General features: G+C 43.3%; 1 protein-coding gene across 1 annotated transcript in view; it reads left to right on the top strand.

The window, feature by feature from the left end:
• Positions 1–13,191: 13,191 nt before the first annotated feature.
• Positions 13,192–25,971, top strand: part of LOC116818353 (organic cation/carnitine transporter 2-like) — a 41,862-nt gene continuing 29,082 nt past the window's right edge. Inside the window, 3 exon segments of the mRNA XM_075068255.1 lie at positions 13,192–13,264; positions 13,267–13,306; positions 13,308–13,569. Of these exon segments, the coding sequence (XP_074924356.1) occupies positions 13,192–13,264; positions 13,267–13,306; positions 13,308–13,569 (375 nt within the window).

Genomic DNA, 25,971 nt, shown 5'->3' with positions numbered 1-25,971 from the left:
CTGCTTGCAGTCCCCCAGTGGGCCTCAGACCCTTGGTTGAGAAGCATTGGTCTAGACAAAGCCCTTTTTGGAAGGGTGACTGGAGAGTGGCTTTACTTTGTCTTATTCTTCAGACTGCAGCGAGGAGCAGCTTCCTTTTTGCTACTGATGGATTCTTAATCGGAATGTTGTTAGAGTTTGAGCAGATATGTTTAACTCACTTGGGGCCCAACATTTAAACTTCGTAAGACAATTTTACCAGAAATATCCCCTCCCTGAGACCACTAGATACACTGTATGAAAACACTTTCGTTTTTTAAACATATGCCCTCTGCAGTGTTTGTAACTCAAACATTAAAGCACAGAACCTGAAAATGAAACTGACTGAAGAAAAATGTTGCGGACTGCACTGACATTCGTTATCCAAAGTGAGACGAATGCAGGAAGTAAACAAACAACAGAAATAGCGGAAAGTAATTAGATTTTTTAAAAAAATTGGAAGTTTTAAAATCCAGAATGGTAAAATATAAGGAAATATATTTAAAATATAACTTAACTGGACAGTAACCCTATCTATGTGCGACATTCCTTGGAAATGGGGGGTGTACCCCAGCTTATTATTACACAGGTCGAGAAGTCATTTAACATTTAGTTAGCATGGAATAAGTGTGTGTGTCGGGGGAGAGAGAATGGGAAGTGGGAGCGCTACAGTAAGCTCTTCCGGAATGGAGAACTATCAAGATAGTGCAGTCTTTTGGCCTAATAACACTGATAGTGTTCTTTTAAGGTTCTGGACTCTTAAGGCCCCAATCCTGCAAGCTAATTGGTGTAGGTGCACTCCTGTGCTAACACAGCACCCCTTTGAGGTGAATGGGACTCTGCTTGGGTGCAAAGCCTCTGTCTACATGGATCCATTTGTAAGGTCAGGTGCATCCTTCCATGAAATTTTAAAATACACATTTTGAAACACTAAGTTCTCATGTCCATTTAATTTCCTTTGTGGTAATTAAGTGTAAATAGGTGTTCCCCAATCTGAGAATGTTCTAAAGAGAAAGTTTAATATTTAATATTAAGTTTGGTACTGATCGGTTTTCATTTTCTTTTTGGGGATGGGGAAGGAGGGGTCTTCTAATAATCAGTTGCCTATGGTGCTTGATGAGACACACCTAAGTTGTATCTAATGTTTGTGGGACTATAGTTTGTTTATATGTGGCATTTTTTGGGTCTCCTAATGCTTTGTATCTCATAAAGTCTGGAAAATAAAATCTTTTTGGCAACAAACATCAGTGAATGTGGTTTTTACTCCAGATTTTTAAAAAAAACTGAACAAATATTCCAAAGTCATTATTAACGAATCACTGTTGCCGTCAATCCTTTTCCAGTTCTCTGAGCAGAAGGCAGTCACTGAAACTGTGAACCTGATTGGGGAATATGGGCAGAAGAGCCAGGGCCTGGGGGCTTCAAAATGAAATGAAAATAAAAAATGAGACAATAAAGAAAATAGGGGGAGTAGATGGCTCTAGTGTGAAATTCAAATTATTCTGTAGGCTTCGGAATTGTGACCTTATTCTAAGGGCAGGTTTGTTTTGGTTTTTTTTGCTGTCATACGTGATATATATTCACTTTCCATGAAAACAGATCTTGAGGGAAAGCACCTCCAAAAAGGACTATCAATCTTTATCATTTTCCTGTGCCAACAAGACCTGGTGCCTTCAGGGAGATGCTGACAAATTGCAGATTTAACCCTGTCCAGGCTGTTGAGTTGTTCCCTTATGCATTTCTAAGCTATTTACTATCCCACGTAGCTTTTTCTGAGGATAATTCACCCTCTCTGTGCCCAAATTGATTAATCGATACCAGTGCCATGAAGATTAATCCTTCATGGTGGAGGAGAAAAAGGCAGCACAATTCAGATTCCAGAAGGTTCCGTCCTCACGCTACTAAAAAGTCCTCACACCCCAGCTGTTTATGTTTTCATACCTTACTAATCTAACTGCCCATACTCAAGTGTTAAATTGCCCCTCCACCCCCATGGATGTGGAAGTTTGTCACTTGGTACTTGATGGAATATTTATATCTTGATAGCTAAATTGTCCAGCTGGAAGGCAATTTGTGCTCTGATAGATGAATGATTTTAATAGAAAACAGCCAAAACGAAGTGGTTTACTACACAATATTAATTTTAACAATCTATCAAATATAAGCAATTCACTGCTCAATGATTTGACTTAGTGGGATATTTCCCATTGAAGGAAGCATAGATTAGTGCTTGAAACAAAAGACTGGGAACTAGGCAATTTGGTTGTAGTCCTATACGTGACATGGCTTACTGCGTGACTTTGAGCACATTAGCTAATCTCTGCCTCATTTCCCCATCTCAAGTGTGACTACATACTTCACTATTGAATAGGCTTTGTGGCTTAATTTATTTTGAGTAATGTTTTTAAACGGCATAGATGTCCTAAGATAGAAGTGCAAAGTCTTACTATTATTGCTCCCAAAGAGCAATAATTTTCAATTTTTAGTGGATAGGAGTTTTCTGTAGTTAGGTTTTATAATGGTATTTGACCAAAGTGCAGAACTCTTATCACAGCAAGCTGAATCATTGTGACGTAAATACTGTTGTGAAAAAAGTTGCTGTTGCTTTGAGTATGCATCAGTGTGGATCCCAGTGTCCTTGCACATATGCCTCATGCACATAACCAGAAATCTTGGAGTAGCAGTGCCCATCAGGACCATGCACACACTCTGGCCTCCTTGGGCTTCTGTACAAGGGCATAAAGGGTGGAGTGGCTGCAACCCTCTCTCAGTTCCCTTAACTGCCCGTGGCAGTGAGATGGAACCTGGCGAGTGTCCGGCCGCTAGCTCTTAGCTTCAGCTAAACCTTACCACAAACCTTCTGAATTCTTCAGAACTCCTTGGCTACCTTTATCTTTGACCGCTATACTGGGGGATGGGCGGGGAGTCTAGCCATCTTGACCAAATGAGGATGGCTAGACCCTACCTCTTCTCTCCCGTACACATCCTGGAAAGACCTCCTGTACAGGGCTCCCTGGCATGGTAAGCTCAACCTGCAGGCTTCAAGCCCTGTCCATCCTGTGATTGACTAATACTCCTATAAGAGAGACACAGAAGATGCCTTTCTACCTAGGGGAGTTGCACATACCTGGCAGATGCTCAGTGTATCTGTCAATTTCTGGGACATGTAAGTCACAAGACACAAGGCTCAAACGCCACTTTTTGGCACAATCTATGAATGTCTCATCACCCTAAGGAGACGAGCTCTCAAATCCCGCTAGTGGACAAGCTAGTGTTATCCAGAAGACAGACTACACCCAAGACCGGTTCAGAAACGATGATGCCAAGAAAGGAACTAGTATTGGTTATCAACGCCAGCATTGTGCCTAACACCTACACCATCTGAGGTCATAAGTGTGTGCTTTAACACACAGTCTGGCATCAACAGCGCAGAGGCTCCAGGCAGAGCTCAGTGTCTTCTCATGAACAGACAACACAAAGCCTCCGGAGATAACTCCACCAGTTGTGTCACACTTGACCTTCTCACATCTCACAATACTGAAAGTCTTTAAAAGACTTCTTCATACTTACCCTCTGTTTGAAGACCCAGCTCCCCTTTGAGAAGTCACTGTCATTCACCTGAAGATCATGTAGCCTCCCTCAGAATCACTGCCCGAATGTTCGATGCACCACCTTACCATTAAAATGGTCCTTCTGGGGGTCACCACCTCAGCTCGAAGAGTCAGTCAACTCCAGGTTCTCATGGCTGGAGCACCTTATACAATCTTTCATAGAGATAGGTGGTGCTCAGACCAGTCCCCAAGTTCACCCTTAAGGTGGTCTCAGACTTTCACCTAAATCAATTGACTTTAAAAGTAATCTTCTCAAAGCTGCTCTCTGAGAAGAAACTGCACACCCTGGATGAATCGAGAGTGTTACCGCATTACCTTACTGGGCCCAAGTCCTTTTGGCTTTCTACCTGCCTCTTTGTGTCTGTATCTGGCCTGTTCAAACACCATGCCAGCTTACCACAGAGAATTTCCAGATGGATCCCACACTGCATTTGTACTTGCCATCAGCTACTGGGTGAGCCTTTCTCTTTGAACATCAAGGCACACTCCATCAGAGCACAGGCTGCATCTATCGCCTGCTTCAGTAATGCTCCAGTCTTGGACATCTGCAATGAGGAGTAACCCAGTGACGTTCCTGAAACATTATGCACATTATGCACTTGACCAAGTTTGGGACAGCAGTACTCCAATCACTATTTGATACAGCTAGAACGCCTCACTCCCACCATCCGGGGAGGTTCCTGCTCGCCCATCACCAACAGCGGGATCCACACTGAAACATACTCGAAGAAAGAGCGGTTACTTACTGTGGAATAACTGTGGTTCTTCACAGTGTACTTTGACATGGCTCCCACAACCTACTTTCCATTCCTGCTTTTCAGTTACCTGAGTCCTCAGCTATGACAGGGTTTGAACTGCAAGGGAACTGGGTCAGGGTCGCAGCTGCTGTGCCTTTTATACCCTCACACATGAAGTGGCACATGCGGGGCCCCAACAGATGCTGCCACTCAAAAATGTCCCATCACACAGGCATGAGGCATTTGCACTCCAACATTGGGATCCACACTGACTATAATATATCAAAGAACCCCCGTTACTGTCGAGTAAGTAACTATTCTGGTCTGGACCTTTTAGTCTAGAATTTTAAAAAATGTGGTTCAGTTTAGTAGTAGAACGCCATACCCATAATTATACTTTATGAATGTCTGGCATTCTGTCCCAGAAAGCAGTATGAGAATCAGACCTCAATCCTACAGAAGCAAAAATAAAACTCTAATTGAATAGACTTTTAAACTAAGATAACTAAGAGTTAAGCAAATTTGCAGCATCAACCTGACATTAAAATCCAAACCAGAACCCTATATACCAGGGAAGCCATTGCAGACTTGCTTTTTGATGCTATTTGCAATGGGAGTATGAAATTGAACATCTTCATGAACGTCAAAGTGTGAGTAGGGCTTATAGCACTAAAAACGAGTATTTCGTGTTTAATTTCGTGATGAAATTGTCAGCAGTTGGCAGGAAATGGGTTGAGGAGCAGAGGGGCAACTCGAGCAACTTTTTAAACAACTTCCTTGCATGATGTGAGCCTTGTACTATTTCTTCAAAAGTCTGTGAAGTTGATTTATTTGAGTTCCTGGAACTAACTGTTTCATGTTCTAAAATTTGCAGTCTGTAAGGCTCTTTTAAAAACAGAAAAGTACTGTTTATTTTTAAGGTAACCTGCACATCGAGAGATGCACAGTAACGTTTGAGTTACATGCTGGATGTCATCAAACAGGTGAAGTTATTTCGCACCTGCACTCATTTTAAAATGTTGTCTTCCATTCCAAGTCCTCAATGTGCAGTTTTTGTGTGATTGCTGTTTGGCGTTATACACTCATATGGACTCTACCAGGGCCCAATTTCCCAAGCCTTTACATGTAAGCGTTTGCAGGATCAGGCACCTGGTGATGTCCTCTTACCCTTGGAGATCACTGGAACATACAGGCTGCCTGTGAATGATTTAGGTACATTCATATGTTCTCCACACTTTTGAGTTTTCTATGACTATTCTACAGACTTTACAAATGAGAAAAGTGAAGCACAGTACATTAGGAAAATGTATGCAAAGTTACCTGAAAATTTCACTTGTGTGATAAGATCTGCTACAATAGGTGATGTTAGCCTGCTTGCATCTTGGGGGAAGAACAAGACGTGTCAGTTACGGGCAGCAGGGAAATGTGCCACCCCTAAAGTTCCCTTCAGAAGAGATTACTGGCACAGCTGGGCTAGTTCTATGTGGCCTTCCTAAATGAGACTCTATTTGTTTTTCTGCAAGTATAGTTAACACATTTCTCCAACAGTGTGAGCATGGGTGCAGTTTACCCTAAACACGTAAACCTGAAGCTTTGGATGTTAAATTTTATCACTGTCCTGACTTGGAATGATTCCTCCATTTTTAACGTAAGCCAGATTTATGGAATGTACCACTTAGTCGTTTTTCAGGTAAAGTCTCATAAATTTTCCAGTCTTCATTGTGCTAAGGCTTACAGATCAATTACAATGTGATTTTTACAGCTACCTGTCTAAAGTGTGGGAAGCAAGATCATCTTTTTAAATATGAACAGATGTAATACAATGAGATGTGGGAGACGAGGGGGAAATAACTGGATAAGTTTCATATGAACTTTGGTCTACTCAGTGCCTCAGTTTTCCCATCTGTAAAAATGGGATAATGATAATGACCTTTTTTATAAAATGCTTTGTGATCTAGGTGCTATTTAAAATTTTTTAAGTACATCATTGCATGAGACAAGTGTTTCCAAAAGGCTCCAATACAGATTGGATTTTTGTTTCTGTAACTGCACTTGTTTTCCTTTACGGCTGTTTTCATCTTTTGTTAACATTCCTCTGAGATGAGATCTTCTGCCTGATACTCTGTGACTGACTTCCCTGGCACAACATGTCTATTCATTGTGTCTACTGTAGAACCAAGATAATCCAGAAGCTGTGTCATTTTGTTTGTTTCTGCTTTCTCTTTGTACAGAACTTCCCAGGAAGAGATGAAAAGGAATTTCCTTCTTCCTTACAGCTAATATTAATATTCCTATGATCCTAGAAGCATTTGCCTGATAAAATAATAATGACTAAAGTTGAGAAAATGGGACAGTAGATAAGCCTCCTTTAAGACCTTTTTCAGATGTTTGAGACAGAGCTATATGCTGTTTTATCCCTGATTCTCTCAGATTAAGAATAGCGGAGGGTACGGCCCTTTATGGGGAATGGATTGTTTCCCTGCTGTCTGAAGTAGATGGCTGGTTTCCTCTATATATCAGCATTTCTGTGGGTTGATGAGTACTGGGAATGGGACAAAATAGTGCCTGTGATTCTTGCACAGCTCCATTAAATACATCCTGGGAATAAGTCCAGTAAATTCATTTTGATCCCAGCTGTGGGTAATTGTTTGGTCTCAGAATGAAAGAGTCTGGCACCAGTCTCGGGGTCCAACCCATATAGGGCCGAGTGACAGTCCTGCAAATTGCTGCAAGGCTGCTGAGGGCAGCTCCGGACCTTGCCTCAGCACCAGCTAGCACTTGCGAAGTGATATTCTCTCCTGTTCTACTTCAGGGACTGCTTCAGCTTGCGATCTGATGGTATTCCCTTCTGTGGAGTCGGGCAGGGGCCAGGCAGGGTTAAATCTCTACTTCTCTGATTAGCCTCCACTTTCTGAAATGTTCCCCACTGGAGTACTAAGAGCCAGGAACTGAGTTGCCTGAGCACCTGTTCTCAGGGACCACAACTCCATCTACTTGCATGAAACAGATTTGTGTACCACTATCTTTTTCAGAGAGAGAAGCCCTTTAAAGTGTGGGAATTTTAAGTTGAGAGGGACCATGCCTGCAAAATCATCCACTCATGAAAGCACTGCTTGTGCAAAGTCTACGGGGCCCTTTAAGGTCTCAGACAACATCTCTTTCCTTGTTGTGGTAAGGTCCACAACTCCACTAAAACGATAACTTCAGCCTGGGGAAATTCCAATCTTTTATTCCAAATGTCAGACTAAAATTCAACTCAGTGATTTATCTAATTCCCAGCCATGTCCTGGGGCTGCACTTGTCTTTTGAGGAGATTCTCCCCTCAGCTCCAATTCCTGCTCTGAGCCACTTGCAGCGGATGCTGCAGGCTTCAGGGAGAGAGCCAGACTGAGAGAGCCAAAGACAAAAGGAAAGGCCTGTTCTCCTGCTTTCCATCCCCCCTCCCGCCTTATTGAATAATGTCTCATTGGGGACCTGGAGGCAGAATGGATTTTACCCATCAGAGGGTAAGACTACAGGAAAAGAGCCTGGCAGGAGTGGAAGGATTTAGCTCCAGGAGCAAGGTTCAGACACTATCTCAGAAACCTATTGTGGGTGGGAGTGCCCTGCCCTCCGAAAGAAAAGGGGGCAGGCAGGACTGGAAAAGCTGACACAAGGAATTAAAAGGCCCAGCCCTGCTTCAAACCTTGCAGATTCCAAAAGCAGTGCCGCCATGCCTCCCCCTGTAGAACCTTCCCTTTCCCCTCCTCACCCCAGATCAGGGTTTGGATGAACCAACAGAACCAGCGGAGAAGCTCAGCAAAACTAAGAAAGATTGTGCCTAGATCCTGTGCTGGGTGTGCACCTCAGCCACCTCCTCCATCTCCACCCCCTTTTCAGGTTACAGTTGGAGGGTTTTGGAGAGTGTGCTACAGGGCTGCTGGACTCAGCCTCCTGCTTCCTCCTCAGTAACGGGCTCACAAAGATTCGCTACTGCTCTCCTAGGCTGGACCTTCCAGGGGAAATGCAAACCTATTTTGGTCATAGAGGCCCTATGCAGTAGAGATGACAAGCCTTGTCCTCTTTTTTTGACAGCAGGGAGAGTTCTCATCCCCTGCAATATTTTTGGAGCAATCCTTGAGTAGGGGGAGAGAGATAGCTCAGTGGTTTGAGGGTTGATCTGCTAAACCCAGGGTTGTGAGTTCAATCCTTAAGAAGGCCAGTTAGGGATGTGAGGCAAAATCAGTACTTAGTCCTGCTAGTGAAGGAAGGGGGCTGGACTCAATGACCTTTCAACATCCCTTCCAGCTCTAGGAGACTGGTATATCTCACTTTATTACCTTAAATTTCACTCTTCCTCTTAAAGCAGAATCATAAGGATAAGTTCCCAAATGGGAAATAAAATTAAAAATAAGCAAATAAAATCTGCATCTGGAACAGGTGCTCACCTTCACAGAGAGCATCATCATGAACTCAGGAAAGACCAAGCCACAGACATGTGCTGATTTTTTGTTTTGAGCCCTGAATAGAACAGAATCCCTGTGCTTGAAACCATAGGTGGTGTTTTCCTCCATGTTTTAAGTAATTATTTTAAAAGATTTACAGGCACCTGTTTCTAAATACAGTACTACCATAAAAAGGTCATGCCCAAGGTCTGATTTATACTCATAAACATAGCAACTCAGCTAAGAGTATGAGCCTAGTCATAGCCCACTCTTTTGAGCATTATATATTGTATGAGATTTAGAATGCTGAGGACAAATTCTGCCCTAGCCAACAAAGTGGGGGACAAGCAGATCTAATAAGGGTAGATTCCACAAGGAAAGCTGAGGCTACCACATGGTGCATTATGCTCTGTCACTCCTTTTAAAAAAGCAGGAATGTCTTGGAACTTGGGCTGTTTAGTGCTACTGAACGCAGCCAGCAGTGGGGCAATGGCTGTACAAACTGCTGGCTGGAAAAACCACACTCTGTGGGGCCAATGTGTTTGGGGAAGTTCAGCAGTCTGTCTTCTTTCTTAGAATTTTCTGGAGCCCTAGGGAGAAATTCTGACTCTTGGTGCTTTTGGGGGACAGTGGCTGAATGAAAAATACCCTGTTTTATCTTTAACACACCAGCAGAGCAGAGGGGCAGGGATAGGCCAGGCTTATACTCAAAAGTTAAGTCCACCCAACTACGTCGCTCAGGGCTGTGAAAAACACACACACACACCTGAGCAACATAGTTATGCCAATCTATCCCCCCGGTGTAGACATCAGTAGGTTGGCAAAAGAGTTCTTCTAACAACATACCTACCGTCTTTCAGCGAGGTGGATGTGCCATTGGGAGACCCCCTCCTGTGGCTGTAGTGACGCTACACTGAAGCGCTACAGCCTCGGCTTTCCTTGTGGAATCTACCCTTAGATCTGCTTGCATAGACCCCTTCTGAATCATATACTTGGTGGAATATCTACTGAGTTCTCCTTGCCCTCGACTTTGTGACCTTTTTGTGTAAATTTTAACTCTATGTAAATACAGATTCTTAAAGTTTAATTGTTTAATTACCTGGTAAAAGTTAAATTTTCCTCAAAGAAATGTATTAATGCTGTTCGAAATAAAATATTGTTATGCTGAGAAGTAGTGACTGCTTACATCACAAACCTCTTTGAGTGTAACACATTCATCAGTTAACATAACTGCCAGGATAAATTAATCACAAGCCCCACACCTAAAACAAAAAGGGGGTTGTGAACCAACCTGACCAGCAATTTTTGGACTGAGTAGGCAGAGGGTTTTGCTGAGTATTGTTTTGGATATGTACATGGATAAGCAGCGACAGCCTAGCCACAAGGAGCAGCTGAAAGCCAGGTCTTATCCTGGAAGAAACGAAGGGAGAGATTTCTTGGGTCAGAGGTTCAGACTGAAAAGAGTAGTCTTGGGGCTCTGAGCAAAAAAACCTGTTTCCTGCTATTTGATACTTTCTATGTTCAGTCACAAAGGTTTTTTTTTACATTCTTTGTAAATAAACAAAACTTTATCAAAGCAATATCTAACTATCACTGATTTCTACTCCCAAATGGAACACTTCCAGGGCCTCAAACTTTGATTCGCCACTTGGGTGACAATGTTTCACTGCTAAGTGAGGGCTGCTTTATCTTTGACTCAGATACTGTTGTCATAAACAGATAGCTAAGGGTTAATGTTTCTTTTACCTGTAAAAGGTTAACAAAGGGAACCAAACACCTGACCAGAGGACCAATCAGGAAGCCGGATTTTTCAAAGTGAGGGAGGGAACTTCTGGGTGTGTTTTGTCTTTGTTCTGCCTATTTGTTTTCTCTCGGTTATGAGGGAAGAGCTTTTTTTCCTATCTCCAAGCTTCTTTCTACCTTTCTGTGCCCAAGTTGTGAGTACAAAAGGAAAAGCAATAGGTTTATATTGTATTTTGTATTTACGTGTGGAGTTGCTGGAATGTTTCAAATTGGATATCTTTTTGAATCAGAGAGTTTATTCATATTTTCTTATAAGCAATACCCCTGTATTGTCATCTTGATACAGAGTTTATATTCTTATGTGTTTTTCTTTCTTTTTATATAAATCTTTCTTTTTAAAACTTGTTGGATTTTCTTTTCCTAGTTAAAGCAAGGGGATAGGAATCTCTGTGCCAGGAGTACTGTCTCTCTCAGGGAAAGACTGGGAGGGGGGAGAAGAGAGGGTGGAAGTAAATCGCCTCTCTTTTTTGTTTTTCAAGGAATTGAAGCAGGGAAATTCTCCTAGTTATTCCCCAGGCGGAAAATCTGGGAGGAATAAAGACAGGAAGGGACAGTGGTTATTCTCCCTTGGTTGGAGGCTCAGGGCATCTGGGTCTTGGGGGTCCCCCCCAGGGAAAGGTTTGGGGGACCAGAGAGTTTATCAGGTACTCAGAATCCTGACTGGTGACAGCGAGATCAGATCCAAGCTGGTAATAAGCTTGGGGGAGGTTCATGCTAGCTTCTCAGTTTATGAACGCTAAGGTTCAAATCTGAGTGGAAGCTATGACAACTGTAAATGAGAAACATGGATAAGATTGCAAATAGTTGTGCAACACTTCAAGGTTTATTTGGTTCTGCTCCATGGCAGCTTTCCTCAGTTGCCATGAATGGCTTTTTGAGGAACTACATATTTGGAAATTAGGCCTGCAGGAGCACAGGAAAGGTCTTTTGCAACGCTCTGTAAACATCTTTATGCAACACAGCCCAACCAAGTTACTAATGCCCTGTTGAATTACAGGTGTGGTCCATGGAATGTGCCATTCATTTCAGGGGAGGGCAGATGCACTAAATCACTGATATGGCACCCACAGTACTGCTCCTGCATCTATCTCCCACCTTATCTGCCCCTGAATCCCTGGGGGCTGCACCCTTCCCCACTCACTCTTCCTACCCCAGGCTACTGATCCATTGAGTCCTATGCCCCGATCTTGTCTGACCCTGGGGTTCTACCACCCCTCCCATAGGCCCCCTTCTAGCATCCTGCCCCAGCCCCACCCCATCTGCCTTGTGGTTTGCTCCTTGCCCCATATTCCTAGCCTCCTCACCCATCTGTCCCTAGTCCTCCCACTCCATTTGTCCCCCACTGTGTCCTGAACCCCACCCCATCTTTCCCATGTCCTCATCTCCCTCTGGGTCCTGGCCTGCACTCTATCTGTGTCCAGGTTTCAGTCCCTGGCCTCTGATATCCTGCCATGTTCCACCCATGTATTACATGCCCCCCTCTCCCTCCAGCCTCATATCAGGGACCCCCTTTCTGGCCTGGTGCTGCTCCCCTTGTATCCTAGGGTGCCCTTCAGATTGACACCCAGAGGGGTTCGCGCAGAGGGGAGGGCAGATGGAGTCTTCTTTCAGAGAGGACTAGATCAAAGCACATTAACAAGCTGCTAATGCGGGTTAGCATGGTGCACGTAGACAGTGTATGGCAGGCTGGAACGTGATACATGTATGGTGCATGTTGTAGGCATGTTATGGTAAATTCATCTCCTGTTAAAGCTATGCCTATAGCACTTCTGGGGGGGGGGCGCAGCACATTGCCTTGGGCTGTCTCTTCTGTCCTCATCTTTCCTCCATTATTCTCCCACTTGCTACACTAACCGAGACTATAAACACTTCAGGGGAGAAGTGGCCCTAGACTGGCTGAACCTGCACAGTGGACCTGGACTGGGCATGGGGGGAAAAGGCCACACAAGGAGGAAGGAGACTCAGGCCCAGGCCTTCCAGCTGGGAGCAGGTAGGGGAAAGATGACGGGTCCTTTACACACCAGGGGCTGTAGCTTGTCTCCTAGCCAGGGCCAACCTCTGCCGAGGGCTGAGCTCTGCTCCCCTTCAGCACTGCGAAGACGGACAGTGTCACCGCCCCCGGCTGTGCCCGCAGCCCCCGCCTGGCTCCCACCTGCTTTCGCGCCCATTTGCTGAGCCGGGGCTCTGGCAGCCGGACGCCTCCACAGCGCGGCGGGCTCGGGGCTGCCGCAGGGAGAGGGCCCCGGAGCTGGGCTGGGCTGGGCTCAGCAGCGCCCCCAGCATGGGCAGCGCCAGAGCTCGGAGGCTTTCGGGGGCGGGAAGCCCTCAGCCAGCGCCTGCCTTGCCCAGCCCGGGCAGCAGGCAGAGGGCGGGGGCTGCGCCACCTGTCCCGTGTGGGCAAGCCCCACCCCCTTCCCCCGCCGGGCCCGGCCCCGGCCGGCCGGCCCCTGGCAGGCTCGCGGGGCGGCCGCCTCTCTGCCGGCGCCACGAAGGGGCCGATCGTGTTAGCCGCCGCCGCCGGCCGCTCCTCAGCGCCGGGCCCAAGCGCTTGCGCTGCCGCTGCTCGCCGGCTGCGCCCCGCCAATGCAGGACTTACGAATGGGGTCACCGCCTCTGGGCGAGTGGGGCCCCCTTTCCAGCCGCCTCGTCTTCTTCCTTCTCAGCGCCATGATCGTCCCAATGGCTTCACCGGGCTCTCCATCGTCTTCCTGGCCGGCGCCCGAGCACCGCTGCCGGCTGCCCCCCAGCGCCAACCTGAGCCGCGAGTGGCTCAACGCCAGCATCCCCCGCGAGGTGCAGGGCGGCCGGGAGGGGCCCAGCAGGTGCCGCCGCTACCGCCTGGAGTCGCTGGCCAATTTCTCCGCGCTGGGGCTGCAGCCCGGCAGGGACGTGGACCTGAGTCAGCTGGAGCAGGAGAAGTGCCTGGACGGCTGGGAGTACAGCCGGGAGCTCTACCTCTCCACCATCGTCACCGAGGTGCGCCCGGGCGGGGGCCGCCGCCGTGGGGGGAGCCCCGGGGGGCAGGGGCGAAAGGGGTGGGGAGTGAAGGGTCTTGGGGTGATGGAGAAGGATGGGGGTGGGGCCAAGAGTGGCAAGCGTCTGGGAGGGGTGTTGGGGGGCACAGGGAGTGGGGTGCTCAGGGTGGGAGGGGCTGGGAAGGGGAGTGCTAACATTGTGGGCCCAGTGTGAGAGTTTAGGGGGCTGGGGTAAAGGGGTCTGAGTGTATCTCTAACCCCTGGAGGCACGGGGGACAAGCCTGTCATGTCCCAGGGGTACAGAAGTAATTGTTGATGATTTACTGATTTGGTGCATAAATTATCAATAATACGGGGAGAGACTCTGCTTTACTTCCCAGTCCCCAACACATGACATGGGACAGAATTCTTCACATCAGTACCTCTGTCACAGGATATGGGAGCTAGTGTTTACTGACTCTAGTGGCTACTGTTTCAGTTGAGATGTGCTGTGGATAGGAGCCCTGATCCTTGGTGGAAGGAGAAAAGTGGGCCATAGTTACCTAGTGTGTAACAATAAGTATCCTTGCAGGGCCATGAATACACCTGTCCTCTGTGTTGAAGCCCACTACCCTTCACACTTTGGGGACTGCATATCCAATACTGGACACATTACTCTAGGGACCTGTTCATCTTGAGTTGCTTACTGTAGCTACATCAACCCTGCACTTTCCCCTCTTGACATGAAACGGACTTTTCTCTGACTGTTCAGGTCACTGACTGTATTGCCTCTTTCTTTTGAAAATTTTAACAGGTTAACTAATCATTGCTATGTAAATATCAGAGGCAAAACTAAAATCATTACATCAGTGAGCTTCTGTTTAGAGAAACATTATCCGTAATATAGGCATCAGCTCTCTCTAACAGGGTGCTATCAAATTACAGAGACTGTTTACAAAACCCAGTGCATATTGTTTTGGTGATCTTATTAAATTAAATGAAATTTCTGATTACACATTTGTTGATTCAGACATGTCTATCAAATGTTAATATTAAAAAAAAATTGGCCATTCCCTAGTGAAGCAAACCACTTTGCACAGAGAGGTTTGTGCTGAGCTTTGCTGATGTGTCTCTTTCTTAATTGAAGATCTAAGTATTTGTTTGCAAAGGAACCTATACTTGGTCCTTGCAGCCTGCCTGTCTTTATATTGTGTCATAAATGTACATACTGTTTTTAAAATCGTTCGGAATGCCAAAGTGTGTGTGTTGGAGGGCATACAGTCTAATTTAGATTATTAAACTGTACAAGACAAGAGTTCAGATGCATGAAGAAGAGAAGAATTAGCTAGACAGGAGATTAGTGTGGGAAGCTATTGCTGAAGGAGAGACATGGGGGAAAAAAAAGTTATGTCATCTCTATTTAAGCTGCTGGAAATGTGCCTATGAGGCAGAAACAGCAATAGCATGAAAGTTTCTGTCTTCTTTCCGACACATCATATGCTTGTCTGTTAAGCTCTTGTGATTTTTTCCCCAGCTGAAAGCTGCTACAAGAAACGGAAAGAGATCTTTTAAAAATAAATACCAGGAATAACATGCACCATTGTGCTTCTCTGCAGCAGGGCCTAGGAGATCGCTGTAACAAAGAAAGCGTGAACCTCTTTTGATGTAATCTGCATACTTCTGCGTATTAAATTTGGCACATCAGATTTTTTTTTTTAAATGGAAGGCCCATAATAATTTTTCACACCATTGTATCAGTCAGTGTACACAGGGCAAAACTTTAATTTGACAACTGTTATTGAGCTTAGGTAGTGACTGAGGCTTGAACGATTTTCACAGCTGACTTTAGTGAAGTTTTGCCATCTCCACACCAACTTTCACCTTTCAGGACTGGTGCATCACGTAAATTGCTTTTTAAGATCTGATTTAGACACTTAACTGTTCTGAACTTCTTTCTAGAGAAAAGTATTTGGACGTCACCAAAAAGCACTATTGCAAAGCCCTAAACTATTATTACGGAGAATATTAAAAAATGGAGCTTTTAAAAAATTATTCCAGTTCACATGACATTGTGTTGTTCTAAATGCTTCAAAGCTCAATGGCTGGGTGGTTTAGACATGGTTTCATCCTATAATTTGTCTCCTTGCTGACAAAACTGTGTACTGAGTTTAAGCCCAATGCAAATTAAACTGGCTGAATTTTAAACTTCAGAAAGATGGAGAGTCTGGTAACAAACTAAGAATAGAGGAAGTTGATTCAGTGTGTGACATTGGCAGATATTTTGTTTGAAACTATTTTGTTTGCCTGATCCCTGTGCTTGCAGGAGTTAACTGTACTTGGCAGTCCCAGACTTCATGCATCATGACTTCTTTTACGAATGTTTACGCTTCTGGGTCAGTTTTGCAAGAGCTGTGGCCTTTCACCTACTTAGAGGTTTTCAATGTTAAACTTGTTTAACGCTAATCTGTTGTCTTATTCCTGCCCTTTTATGATTCATTAATCTCATGTTTAGCTGCATATCTCGCTGACTTGTCAAGGTGGCCGTGAGGACCTTTGTCCCAGATCTGGCTTTAACTGAAATCTAGGGGGGAAAAAAAGAATTGTTGCCTGAAGCATCTTCTGTCTCATGGCCACAGTAAAGGCCCTCACTTATGTGACAGTCTTTAAGGAGCAGAAGCGGCTTAAAATACCTTTCCTTCTTCCTTATCTAAAAGCAAACCCCTCTTTCTCATGTCAATCGTCCCAGTGTACATTTAACAACAGAAGGTATATGTCATCATTTTATACATACTGTAACTGCTTTTTGTATTTGTGACTCATTTCAAACACTATAAGTAGAGAGGTGAATAAAACTTCATGCCCTCAAGAAAACCACCATTTATGTAATTCCTGTTTCTTTTCTATGTAAGTCAGTGGCAGAATGAAATGGTAATAAAAAGTGATATATGGCACTTAAAACACTTAGAGGTTTGATAATTGAATGGAGGGCTAAATTCCTCTTCCAGTTATATCTGTTTAAACCCTGCTATCTTCAGTGGCATTGAGCAGGTATAACTGGGAGCAGAATTTGACACTGAAATTATTGAGTGAAATAGAATGAGACAAAGGGACTGTAGAGGAGGAACAAAGAGGAAGTAGCCATCTCTTGGATAATGGAATGGTCTTACATATTTTGGCCAATTTTAAATATGCTCAACCTCTAGTCTGCTATTCTGAAAACTTCTGTTCAGCCACTTTCTAAGTGTTATGATGGTAGGAGTAATTGCCGCATGCCAGGTGGTATAAATATGATATAAATTATACTTGTATGTTCATCCTTAAATTTTGCAATTTTTTTTTTTTTTTTTAGAATATCTCGTTACAAAATTTACACTAGTGGGAATTTGAAATCAAGTGGTTAAGGGCAAGTTTGTACATTTTTGTTTGTTCGTTTAACAAAATGCAAGCATTATTTGACTTTGAAAAAAGAAACTTAATTGTAAGCCTACCTCTCTCTTATCTTCTTCTTCTTCTTCTTCTTATTGGAATTACAGTAGTGCCTCTGTCATAAATAGATAGCTAAGGGTTAATGTTTCTTTTACCTGTAAAGGGTTAACAAAGGGAACCAAACACCTGAACAGAGGACCAATCAGGAAATTGGATTTTTCAAAAGTCAGGGAGGGAATTTTTGGACTCTGAGTCTTTTGTTTATCTCTCAGCTATGAGAAGCTTCTTTCTTCTTCTAATCTTCTGTGTCCAACTTGTAAGTACAGGTAAAAAAACAATATGGGCTTTTATGTTGTTTTGGGTGTATTTACATGTGTGTAACTTGCTGGAATGTTTCAAATTGGATATCTTTTTGAATCAGACTGTTTATTCATATTTTCTTATTAGCAATAGCCCTGTATTTGTCATCTTGATGCAGAGAATAATTTGATGTCTTTGTTCTTTCTTTTTTATATAAAGCTTTCTTTTTAAAAACCTGTTTGAGTTTTCTCTGGTTAAGGAGAAAGGAAAGACGGGGGGAGGGAAACACTACGCTCTGTGTTGTAACTCTCTCTAGGTCCCCATGGGCGGGAAAGAAGCTACGGGGGAAGAAAGAGAGAATTTTTCTCGTTTCCTTGTATTTAAGGGTTTGGTCTCCTGTTGTGATAGTAAGGAGACAGTGTTTCTTGGTATGTGTGTTTAAAGAGATTGCAATCATACTCTCAGGTTAGCCAGAGAGAAGTCTGGGTGGAGAGGGAGGGGCGATAGGGAAGTGGTTTATTTCCCCTTGTTGGAGGCCCCAGCAGACATCTGAGTCTTGGGGGTCCCCCAGGGAAAGGTTTGGAGAGACCAGAGAGTTTATCAGGTACTCAGAATCCTGATTGGTGGCAGCGAGATAAGATCCAAGCTGGTAATTAAGCTTGGAGGTTCATGCTAAGCGCCCAGATTTCGGACGCTAAGGTCCAGATTTGGGACAGAGGCTTATTACAGCCTCAAGGCCTTACTCAGTATTGGTACCCTATTTTGCTGGGCACTGTACAAACCTATAGTAAGAGACAGTCCCTCCCCCCAAAATTCACAGTGTAGGGCCCTGATCATATAATTAGCTCTATGCAGGCAGACCCCTGCACCTTTGTAGAGCTCTTATGAAGCGAATTAACAGAGGGGGTATGGGAAAGTGGAGACAATGGTACCAACAGTTGGAATTGCCCTCAGAAGCATAGACCAGCAATATGCATAATTTCCAAGTATTCATGTTTACTTTTTTTAAAGAGTAAACAGGAGAGATTAATGAAACTGCATGGGTCTTGTTTATGTAACAATGGAACCAGTGGCTGAAGTTCAAATCAAAGCTTTCTTTACCAAGTTAAACATTTACTGATCTCTTCATGCATATTCTAGTGGTGGCTTAGCATAGCAAAAGTCATGTCAGGATTCTCATTAGATTTCCTCCTCTTCACATATTACCAGCTTTCTTAATACATCTGCTCTCTGTGTGTAATTAAGCTAAACAGAATTAAGGGTAGAATGAGGTTGTCCACATGGCTTAATGCCATTTAACTAATCCACCTTTCGTTAATTTGGGTTAACTTTCTTCAGTGTTCCTATGTAGACAAGACTTTAGTTAAACTTTATTTCATGGTTAGGTTACTTCTGCAGGGCAATCAGAATGAAAAGCAATCCTCACTTATTTCAGAATGAGTGAATAGGATACTGACTATACACAGAGAGCAGATGTATTGATTGAGAAAGCTACTAACATATGAAGATGAGGAAGTCTAATGAAAGTCCTGATTTCAGAATCTTTTGTTACTGGTCACATCAGAGCAAGAAAAATATTTATCTTGGCTTTCAAGTCACAGGCTGAATATGCCCACAATTTGAAAAGACATCCTGTTTACTTATATACACTGCTCCCTCGATATAATGCCACCCAATATAACACGAATTTGGATATAACATGGTAAAGCAGTGCTCCGGAGGGGGGTGGGGCGGGGGCGCTGTGCACTCCGGTGGATCAAAGCAAGTTCAGTATAACACAGTTTCACCTATAACGCAATAAGATTTTTTGGCTCCCAAAGACAACGTTATATCGAGGTAGAGGTGCACTAGAAACTGATTTGATCTTGAAGTCCTTAAGAGACCCACAGTATCATTGTTAAATAAGCACTTTTTAAAAAAAGAATTGCACTTGAAGGAGTGCTACAATATCAGATCATAAAAATGTAGGGCTAGAAGGGATCGCAAGAGGTCATCCAGCCCAGCCTCCTGCCCTGAGGCAGGACCAAGTAAACTTCAACCACCCATGCCAGGTGTTTGTCCAACCTGTTTGTTGTTTTAAGAACAGATTAGACTTCCAGTGATGGGGATTCCACAACCTCCCTTAGAAGCCTATTCCAGTGCTTAACTGTCCTTATAATTAGGAAGATTTCTGAATAACCTAAATTTCCCTTGCTGGTCTTGCTCTACATTTAGTGAACATGATGAATGCATGATCATTGTCTTCTTTATAACAGCCCTTAACATATCTGAAAGCTTATCAGTTTGCCTGTCAGTCTTTTTTTCTCAAGACTAAACATGCCCAGTTTTTTTTAACCGTTCCTCATAGGTCAGGTTTTCTAAACCTTATCATTTTTGTTGCTCTCCTCTGGACTGTCTCCAATTTGTCCACATTTTTCTTAAGTGCGGCATCCAGAACTGGATCCAGTTCTCCAGCTGAGGCCTCACTAGTGCCAATTAGAGCAGGATAGTTGCTTCCTTTGTTTTACATATGACACTTCTGTTAATTCACCCTAGAATAATAGCCTTTTTCACAACTTTATCACATTGTTGACTCATTCAATTTGTATCCATTCTAATCTCCAGATCCTTTTCAGCAGTATTACTGCCTAGCCAATTATTCCCCATTTTTGTGTTCATTTAACTTTTTCCTTCCTAAGTGAAGTTCTTTGCACTTGTTATTATTGCATTTCATCTTGTTGATTTCATACCAGTTCTTCAATTTGTCAAGATTATTTTGAATACTAATGCTGACCTCCAAAGTACAACTTTGTGTTATCTGCCATTTTTATAAGCATAATTTCCACTCCATTATCCAAGTCATTAATGAAAAGATTGAATAGTACTGAAACCAGGGCTGACCCTCTGTGGGACCTCACTAGATGCATCTGCTCATTTGGACAGCCAGCCATTGATAACTACTCTTTAAATATAGTGTTTCAACCCCTTATGCATCCAATTTGTAGCAATTTAATTTATACTTAATTTCCCTAGTTTGCTTATGAGAGAGTCATGCGGTATTGCATCAAAAACCTTACTAAAAATTAAGATATGTCACATCTACTGCTTCTCCCCTATCCGCTAGACCAGTAACCCTGTCAAAGAAGGAAATTAGGTGGGTTTGTTCTTGACAAATACATGCTGGCTATTCTTTATAATCCTATTATCCTTTAGATGCTTACAGATTGAATGTTTAATAATTTGTTCTGGTATTTTTCCAGGTATTGAAGTTAGGCTGACTAGTATATAATTATCTGGATCCTCTTCATTCCCCTTTTTAAAGATAAATACTATGTTTGCCCTTCTCCAGTCCTCTGGGACCTCACCTATTCTCCATGATTTCTCAAAGATAATTACTAATGGTTCCAATATTGCTTTAGCTAGTTCTTTAAGTAACCTAGGATGAATTTCATTAAGCCCTGCTGACTTGACTGCATCTAATTTTAGATAAATATTCTTTAACCTCTTCTTTCCCTATTCTGGCTTGTATTCCCACCCCCTTATTGTTAATATTAATTGTGTTAAGTATCTGGTTAGAATTTACCCTCTTAGTGAAGATTGAAGGCAAACAGGCATTAAACACCGCAGCCTTCTTGATGTCATCTGTTCTTAGCTCTCCTTCCCAGCTAAGTAGTGGACCTACACTTTCCTTCATCTTTCTCTTGCTCCAAATGCATTTATAAAACCCCCTAGTACCTTTTATGTCCCTTGCTAGGTGTAACTCATTTTGTGCCTTAGCCTTTGTTTTTGTTTCTACATGTATGTGCTACTCTTTTGTACTCATCCATAGCAATTAATTCATATTTTTGGTTTTTCTAGGCTTGATTTCTGATTTTCAGGTCATTAAAGAGCTCCTGATGGAGCCTTTTACAATTTTTCTTATCTTTCCTTTGCATCAGCATAATTTGCTGTTGTACTTTTAATATTGTCTCTTTGAGAAACTGCCAGCTCTCCTGGCAAGTTCCCAGAACAGAAAAGTGCTCCTTTTTTGCCTCTCAAAGTTGATGAGTAGTAATAAGACAGAAGTGCCCCAGGGAACTTACCTGAAGTAGCCCGTATTTGTTTGCACAGTAGGCTAGCATTTCAGTGTTAGTGCAGTGAAAATTAAGACACCACCACCTTAGACGTAACACAGGCAATGTATTTATAGAGCTAATGTTTCCATGACTCTTTAAAACTAATTTTAACATTTAAAAAAAAAAGTTGCTGGCTAGTTCACTGTTATATCATGGTCCATGTGTCTTTCTCCACCACTTCTCCCAATTTCACCAGCAGCAGCGTTGTTTTGGGTTTATTTTATTGTATTGTATTGATTTAGAAAGTAATGAAAAAGCTTGAAATTTCCCTTAACTTTCTGTGCAGATGAGACTCTTGCAAAGGCTTAACACAACTTCAGGAGAAGGAATTCAAGAAATACACTATATCCTTTTGTAGATGTGGATCTGGTTTGCATTTTTGAATAGTTTATATAGTGAAATAGCGCACCTTGGGCGTTGGGCACTTGATATATGTAAATAAATAACAGAAACTTATGTGATAATTCTTCACTTATGCCTGTGTTGCCCCATTAAGTGTAGTGGTTTGCATGGGTATAGTTAAGGGCAGAATTTGGTTCAAAGTTCATAAGTAGTGAATGGTGAGAATGACAGATCACTTGAAGGTCCTGCCTTCATTTACAGGGTAGCAGGTGGGAGGGAAGAGTAGGGTCGACCAAAACAAAACCGTTACAGTTTTTAAAAGGAGATTTTAGTATGTAGAATACCTCCAATTTCCTGTTGTTTTTTATCTTTTATGTTTGCCCATGCTGGGATCAGAAAACAATAAACAGCAGACTGCAACTGCAGGTTTCAGAAAAGTCTTCCTTATATAACAGGGGTTAAATTGAGCAAGTCTCTAGAGGAAGTATTTGATGTTTGTAATGGTCTATCTATGATTGGTGCCTATAGTAACACTCTTAAGGAAATGAAACCTTCATTAATATTAGAGTAGTGCTTCTATAGTGAAACAGTTCTTTGTAACCTCATAGACGTTAAGGCCAGAAGAGACCATTGTGATCATCTAGTCTGACCTCCTGGACATTGCAGGCCACAGAACCTCACCCACCCTTTCCCGTAATAGGCCATAATCTTTGACTGAGTTACTGAAGTCCTCAAATCATGATTTAAAGACAACAGAGAATTCATCGTTTACACTGGTTTAAACGTGCAAATGATCTGTGCTGCAGAGGAAGGCAAAAAACTCCCAAGGGTCTCTGCCAGTCTGAACTGGAAGGGAAATTACTTCCTGGCCCCAAATATGGTAATCAGTTAGACCCTGAGCATGTTGGCAAGACCCAGCAACCAGACACCTGAGAGAGAATTCTCTGTAGTAACTCAGAGCTCTCCCCATCTGGTGTCCTATCACAGGCCTTTGGAAATATTTTCTGCTAGCAGTCGCAGATCAGTTACATGCCATTGTAGGCAGTTCCATCATACCATCCCTTCCATAAACTTATCAAGCTCAGTCTTGAAGCTAGTTAGGTTTTTTGCTCCTACCACTCCCCTTGGAAGGCTGTTCCACTGGCTTGGCAGTTACTTCTGTAACTTTCCAGGCATATGCAATAATGGTGAAGCTTACTTTATGCATAATGGTATTATATAGTAAGAGGTTCTCAGGAGTGGTGCCAGGGTTTTTGGCGCCCTAGGCGCAGGGCTGGCTCTAGCCATTTCGCCGCCCCAAGCACGGCAGCACGCCGCGGGGGGCACTCTGCTGCTCGCTGGTCCTGCGGCTCCAGTGGACCTGCTGCAGGCGTCCCTGCGGAGGGTCTGCCGGTCCCGCAGCTCCGGTGGACCTGCCACAGGCGTCCCTGCGGAGGGTCCGCCAGTCTCGCGGCTCCGGTGGAGCATCCGCAGGCGTGCGTGCGGATGCTCCACCGGAGCCGTGGGACCAGCGGACCCTCCACAGGCATGCCTGCGGGAGGTCCACCAGAGCAGCCTGCCGCCCTCCCAAATCCTGGTGCCCTTGGCGACCACCTAGGTCGCCTAAATGGAAGCGCCAGCCCTGGATGTTCTCAACCTCCACAGAAAAACTTCTCTATAATAGAATTGCAATTTATATGTTGTAATGCATGAAAATTTTGTAGTGAAATCAGATTGGAAGTTTGTTATAAGAAGGTTCTATCACTGCGGGTTGATTGATTTTTTTTTTTTTTTTTTAATAGGATGCGGTCATATTATCTTGTGAGGTATGGAACGGCTGGCGTATGAGGAGAGATTAATAAGACTGGGACTTTTCAGCTTGGAAAAGAGATGACTAAGGGGAGATATGATTGAGGTCTATAAAATCATGACTAGTGTGGAGAAAGTAAATAAGGAAGTGTTATTTACTCCCCATAACACAAGAACTAGGGGTCACCAAATGAAATTAATAGGCAGCAGGTTTAAAACAAACAAAAGGAAGTATTTCTTCACACAATGCACAGTCAGCCTGTGGAACTCTTTGCCAGAGGATGTTGTGCAGGCCAAGGGTTCAAAAAAGAATTAGACAAATTAATGGAGGATGGGTCCATCAATGGCTGTTAGCCAGGATGGGCAGGGATGGTGTCCCTAGCTTCTGTTTGCCAGAAGCTGGGAATGAGCAACAGGGAATGGATCACTTGATGATTCCCTGTTCTGCTCATTCCCCCTGGGGCACTTGGCATTGGCCACTGTCAGAAGACAGGATACTGGACTAGATGAACCTTTGTTCTGACTCAGACTGGCTGTTCTTATGTTTGTATGTTATGTTCTTATGAGGTCTGACAGAATCACAGCACAAGCTGAGCAGGATCAAGCCAGGTCACTGTCTGGTTGGGAGTCAAGGTTTGTCTACATGATGCATTCGTCTGCACTAAAGGGGTTTCACTTGTAGTGTGCACCAATGTGTTGCACACTAACAGGCTTGCATGGATCCTACTGGCGCATACTAAAAGTTTCCTAGTGCACACTAATGAAGTCCTGTTTTGTGACTACATTGACAGTATAATTTACATCCCACAGTACAGACTAAGGCACCATGTAGACAAGCCCTTAGACACTGCAGGATTTGGTCGTGTTAATTTACAAAGTGCCATTCTTCCATCTGAGTTAGGTAGGACTTTACGGGTGTAGTGAATGCATCTAAAATGTGCTTTTGAGCAGTTGAGGCTACTGAAGATCTCATAGCACTTTTTATAAGAGTTATTGTGTTAACCTCAGTGTCCTGGCCAAATTTTCAGTTAAGGTAATTATAGTACATTCTGTCTACATAAACTCCTTCTGCAGTTCTGATTTGGTGTGATAGTCTTCTTCACTTCTTGTCTTGAATGTTATTGTATAGCTCGGCTGTGCTTGTTTAAATAATTGTAGTGTTAAATCAAAGAGTTGTTTTCATTCCATTTGAAAACATTTGACACACAGTTGTCAAAGTTCATTCCTTTTAAATAAAAGGTACTATGTAAATTTTCAGATCATTGTTTGATTACAGTGCATATGATGAAAGAATAAAGGAAATGCCAGTTTAACCAGTTGAATTCCCTTAATACTGCTGTGACTGTAATCCTATTTAAGTGTAAAATTCAATTTTTTACATACTTTCCATTGTTGAATTAAAGGGGTAGAAATTCATAATGACTAAATTAGTTAAAAATGCTATAAGTTTTGGAACTGAGTTCCCTATAATACTAGGAATTTGGGGGGTTACTTTGGTTCCAAATGCCCAATTTTAAACAAAACAGGTTGTACAGAATTTTGGAAATATTCTCCAGAGAAAAGCGTTAATTACTACTACAAACAAGTTAGGGCTTTGTACAGAGGACAAATCAAACATCTGATAGTGTGAGGAATATTAAGATCTTCCCACACCCATTTTATTATCTGGCATATAAATATCAACGGTGGGTTCTGGACTTACAAATGAAGAGCCTGGGAGTCAAATTACGTGGAGTCTGATTCACAGCTGTCCCACGGACTTCTGTGACCTTTGTCAAGTCACATAACCTGCTTGTGCCTCTTCATCTATCATTAATAGAGTTTGACACTCACTTGCCAAGTGTGTTTTGAAACAGATCAAATCTGTAAATTACTATTGTTTCACCTACTCTTTTGTTATGACCTTTGCTTTCCCAATACATTCTGTGTTACCCACCTGACTGATATCTTGAAGCTGTTTCTGACTCTGCAGTCAACAGGACTGACAATCAACTTGAAATAATGCAACGTTAAGAGTGCCTGGGAGCTGAAGTCTTGTAAAATGGCAAGATTTAAACCTTACCATGCCACCAGCACTCCCAGCTATTTCCGTGACACCTCTGATTTCCTGAGGAAACTACAATGCATTGGTCACCTCCCAGAAAACACCATCCTAGCCACCATGGATGTAGAGGCTATCTACACAAACATCCCACACACAGATGGAATACAAGCTGTCAGAGCAGTATCCCTAGATGATGCACAGCAACAATGGCTGCTGAGCTTCTGTGGCTTCTATTACTCACAACACATTCCAAGGTTCGATGAGCAATAATATATATCTCCAGATCAGTGGCACTGTTCTGGGCACTCCGCATGCCCCACAATAACGCCAATATTTTTATGGCTGAACTGAACACGCTTCCTCAGCTCTCGTCCACTCGCCCCACTGTCTCTGCCTATGCTACGTTCGATGACATCTTCATCATCTTGGA

This window comes from Chelonoidis abingdonii, chromosome 7 (assembly GCF_003597395.2).
Source record: "Chelonoidis abingdonii isolate Lonesome George chromosome 7, CheloAbing_2.0, whole genome shotgun sequence".
NCBI lineage: Eukaryota > Metazoa > Chordata > Testudines > Testudinidae > Chelonoidis > Chelonoidis abingdonii.
The sequence above is the reverse complement of the archived record's forward strand: the minus strand, read 5'-3'. Positions and strand labels throughout refer to the sequence as shown.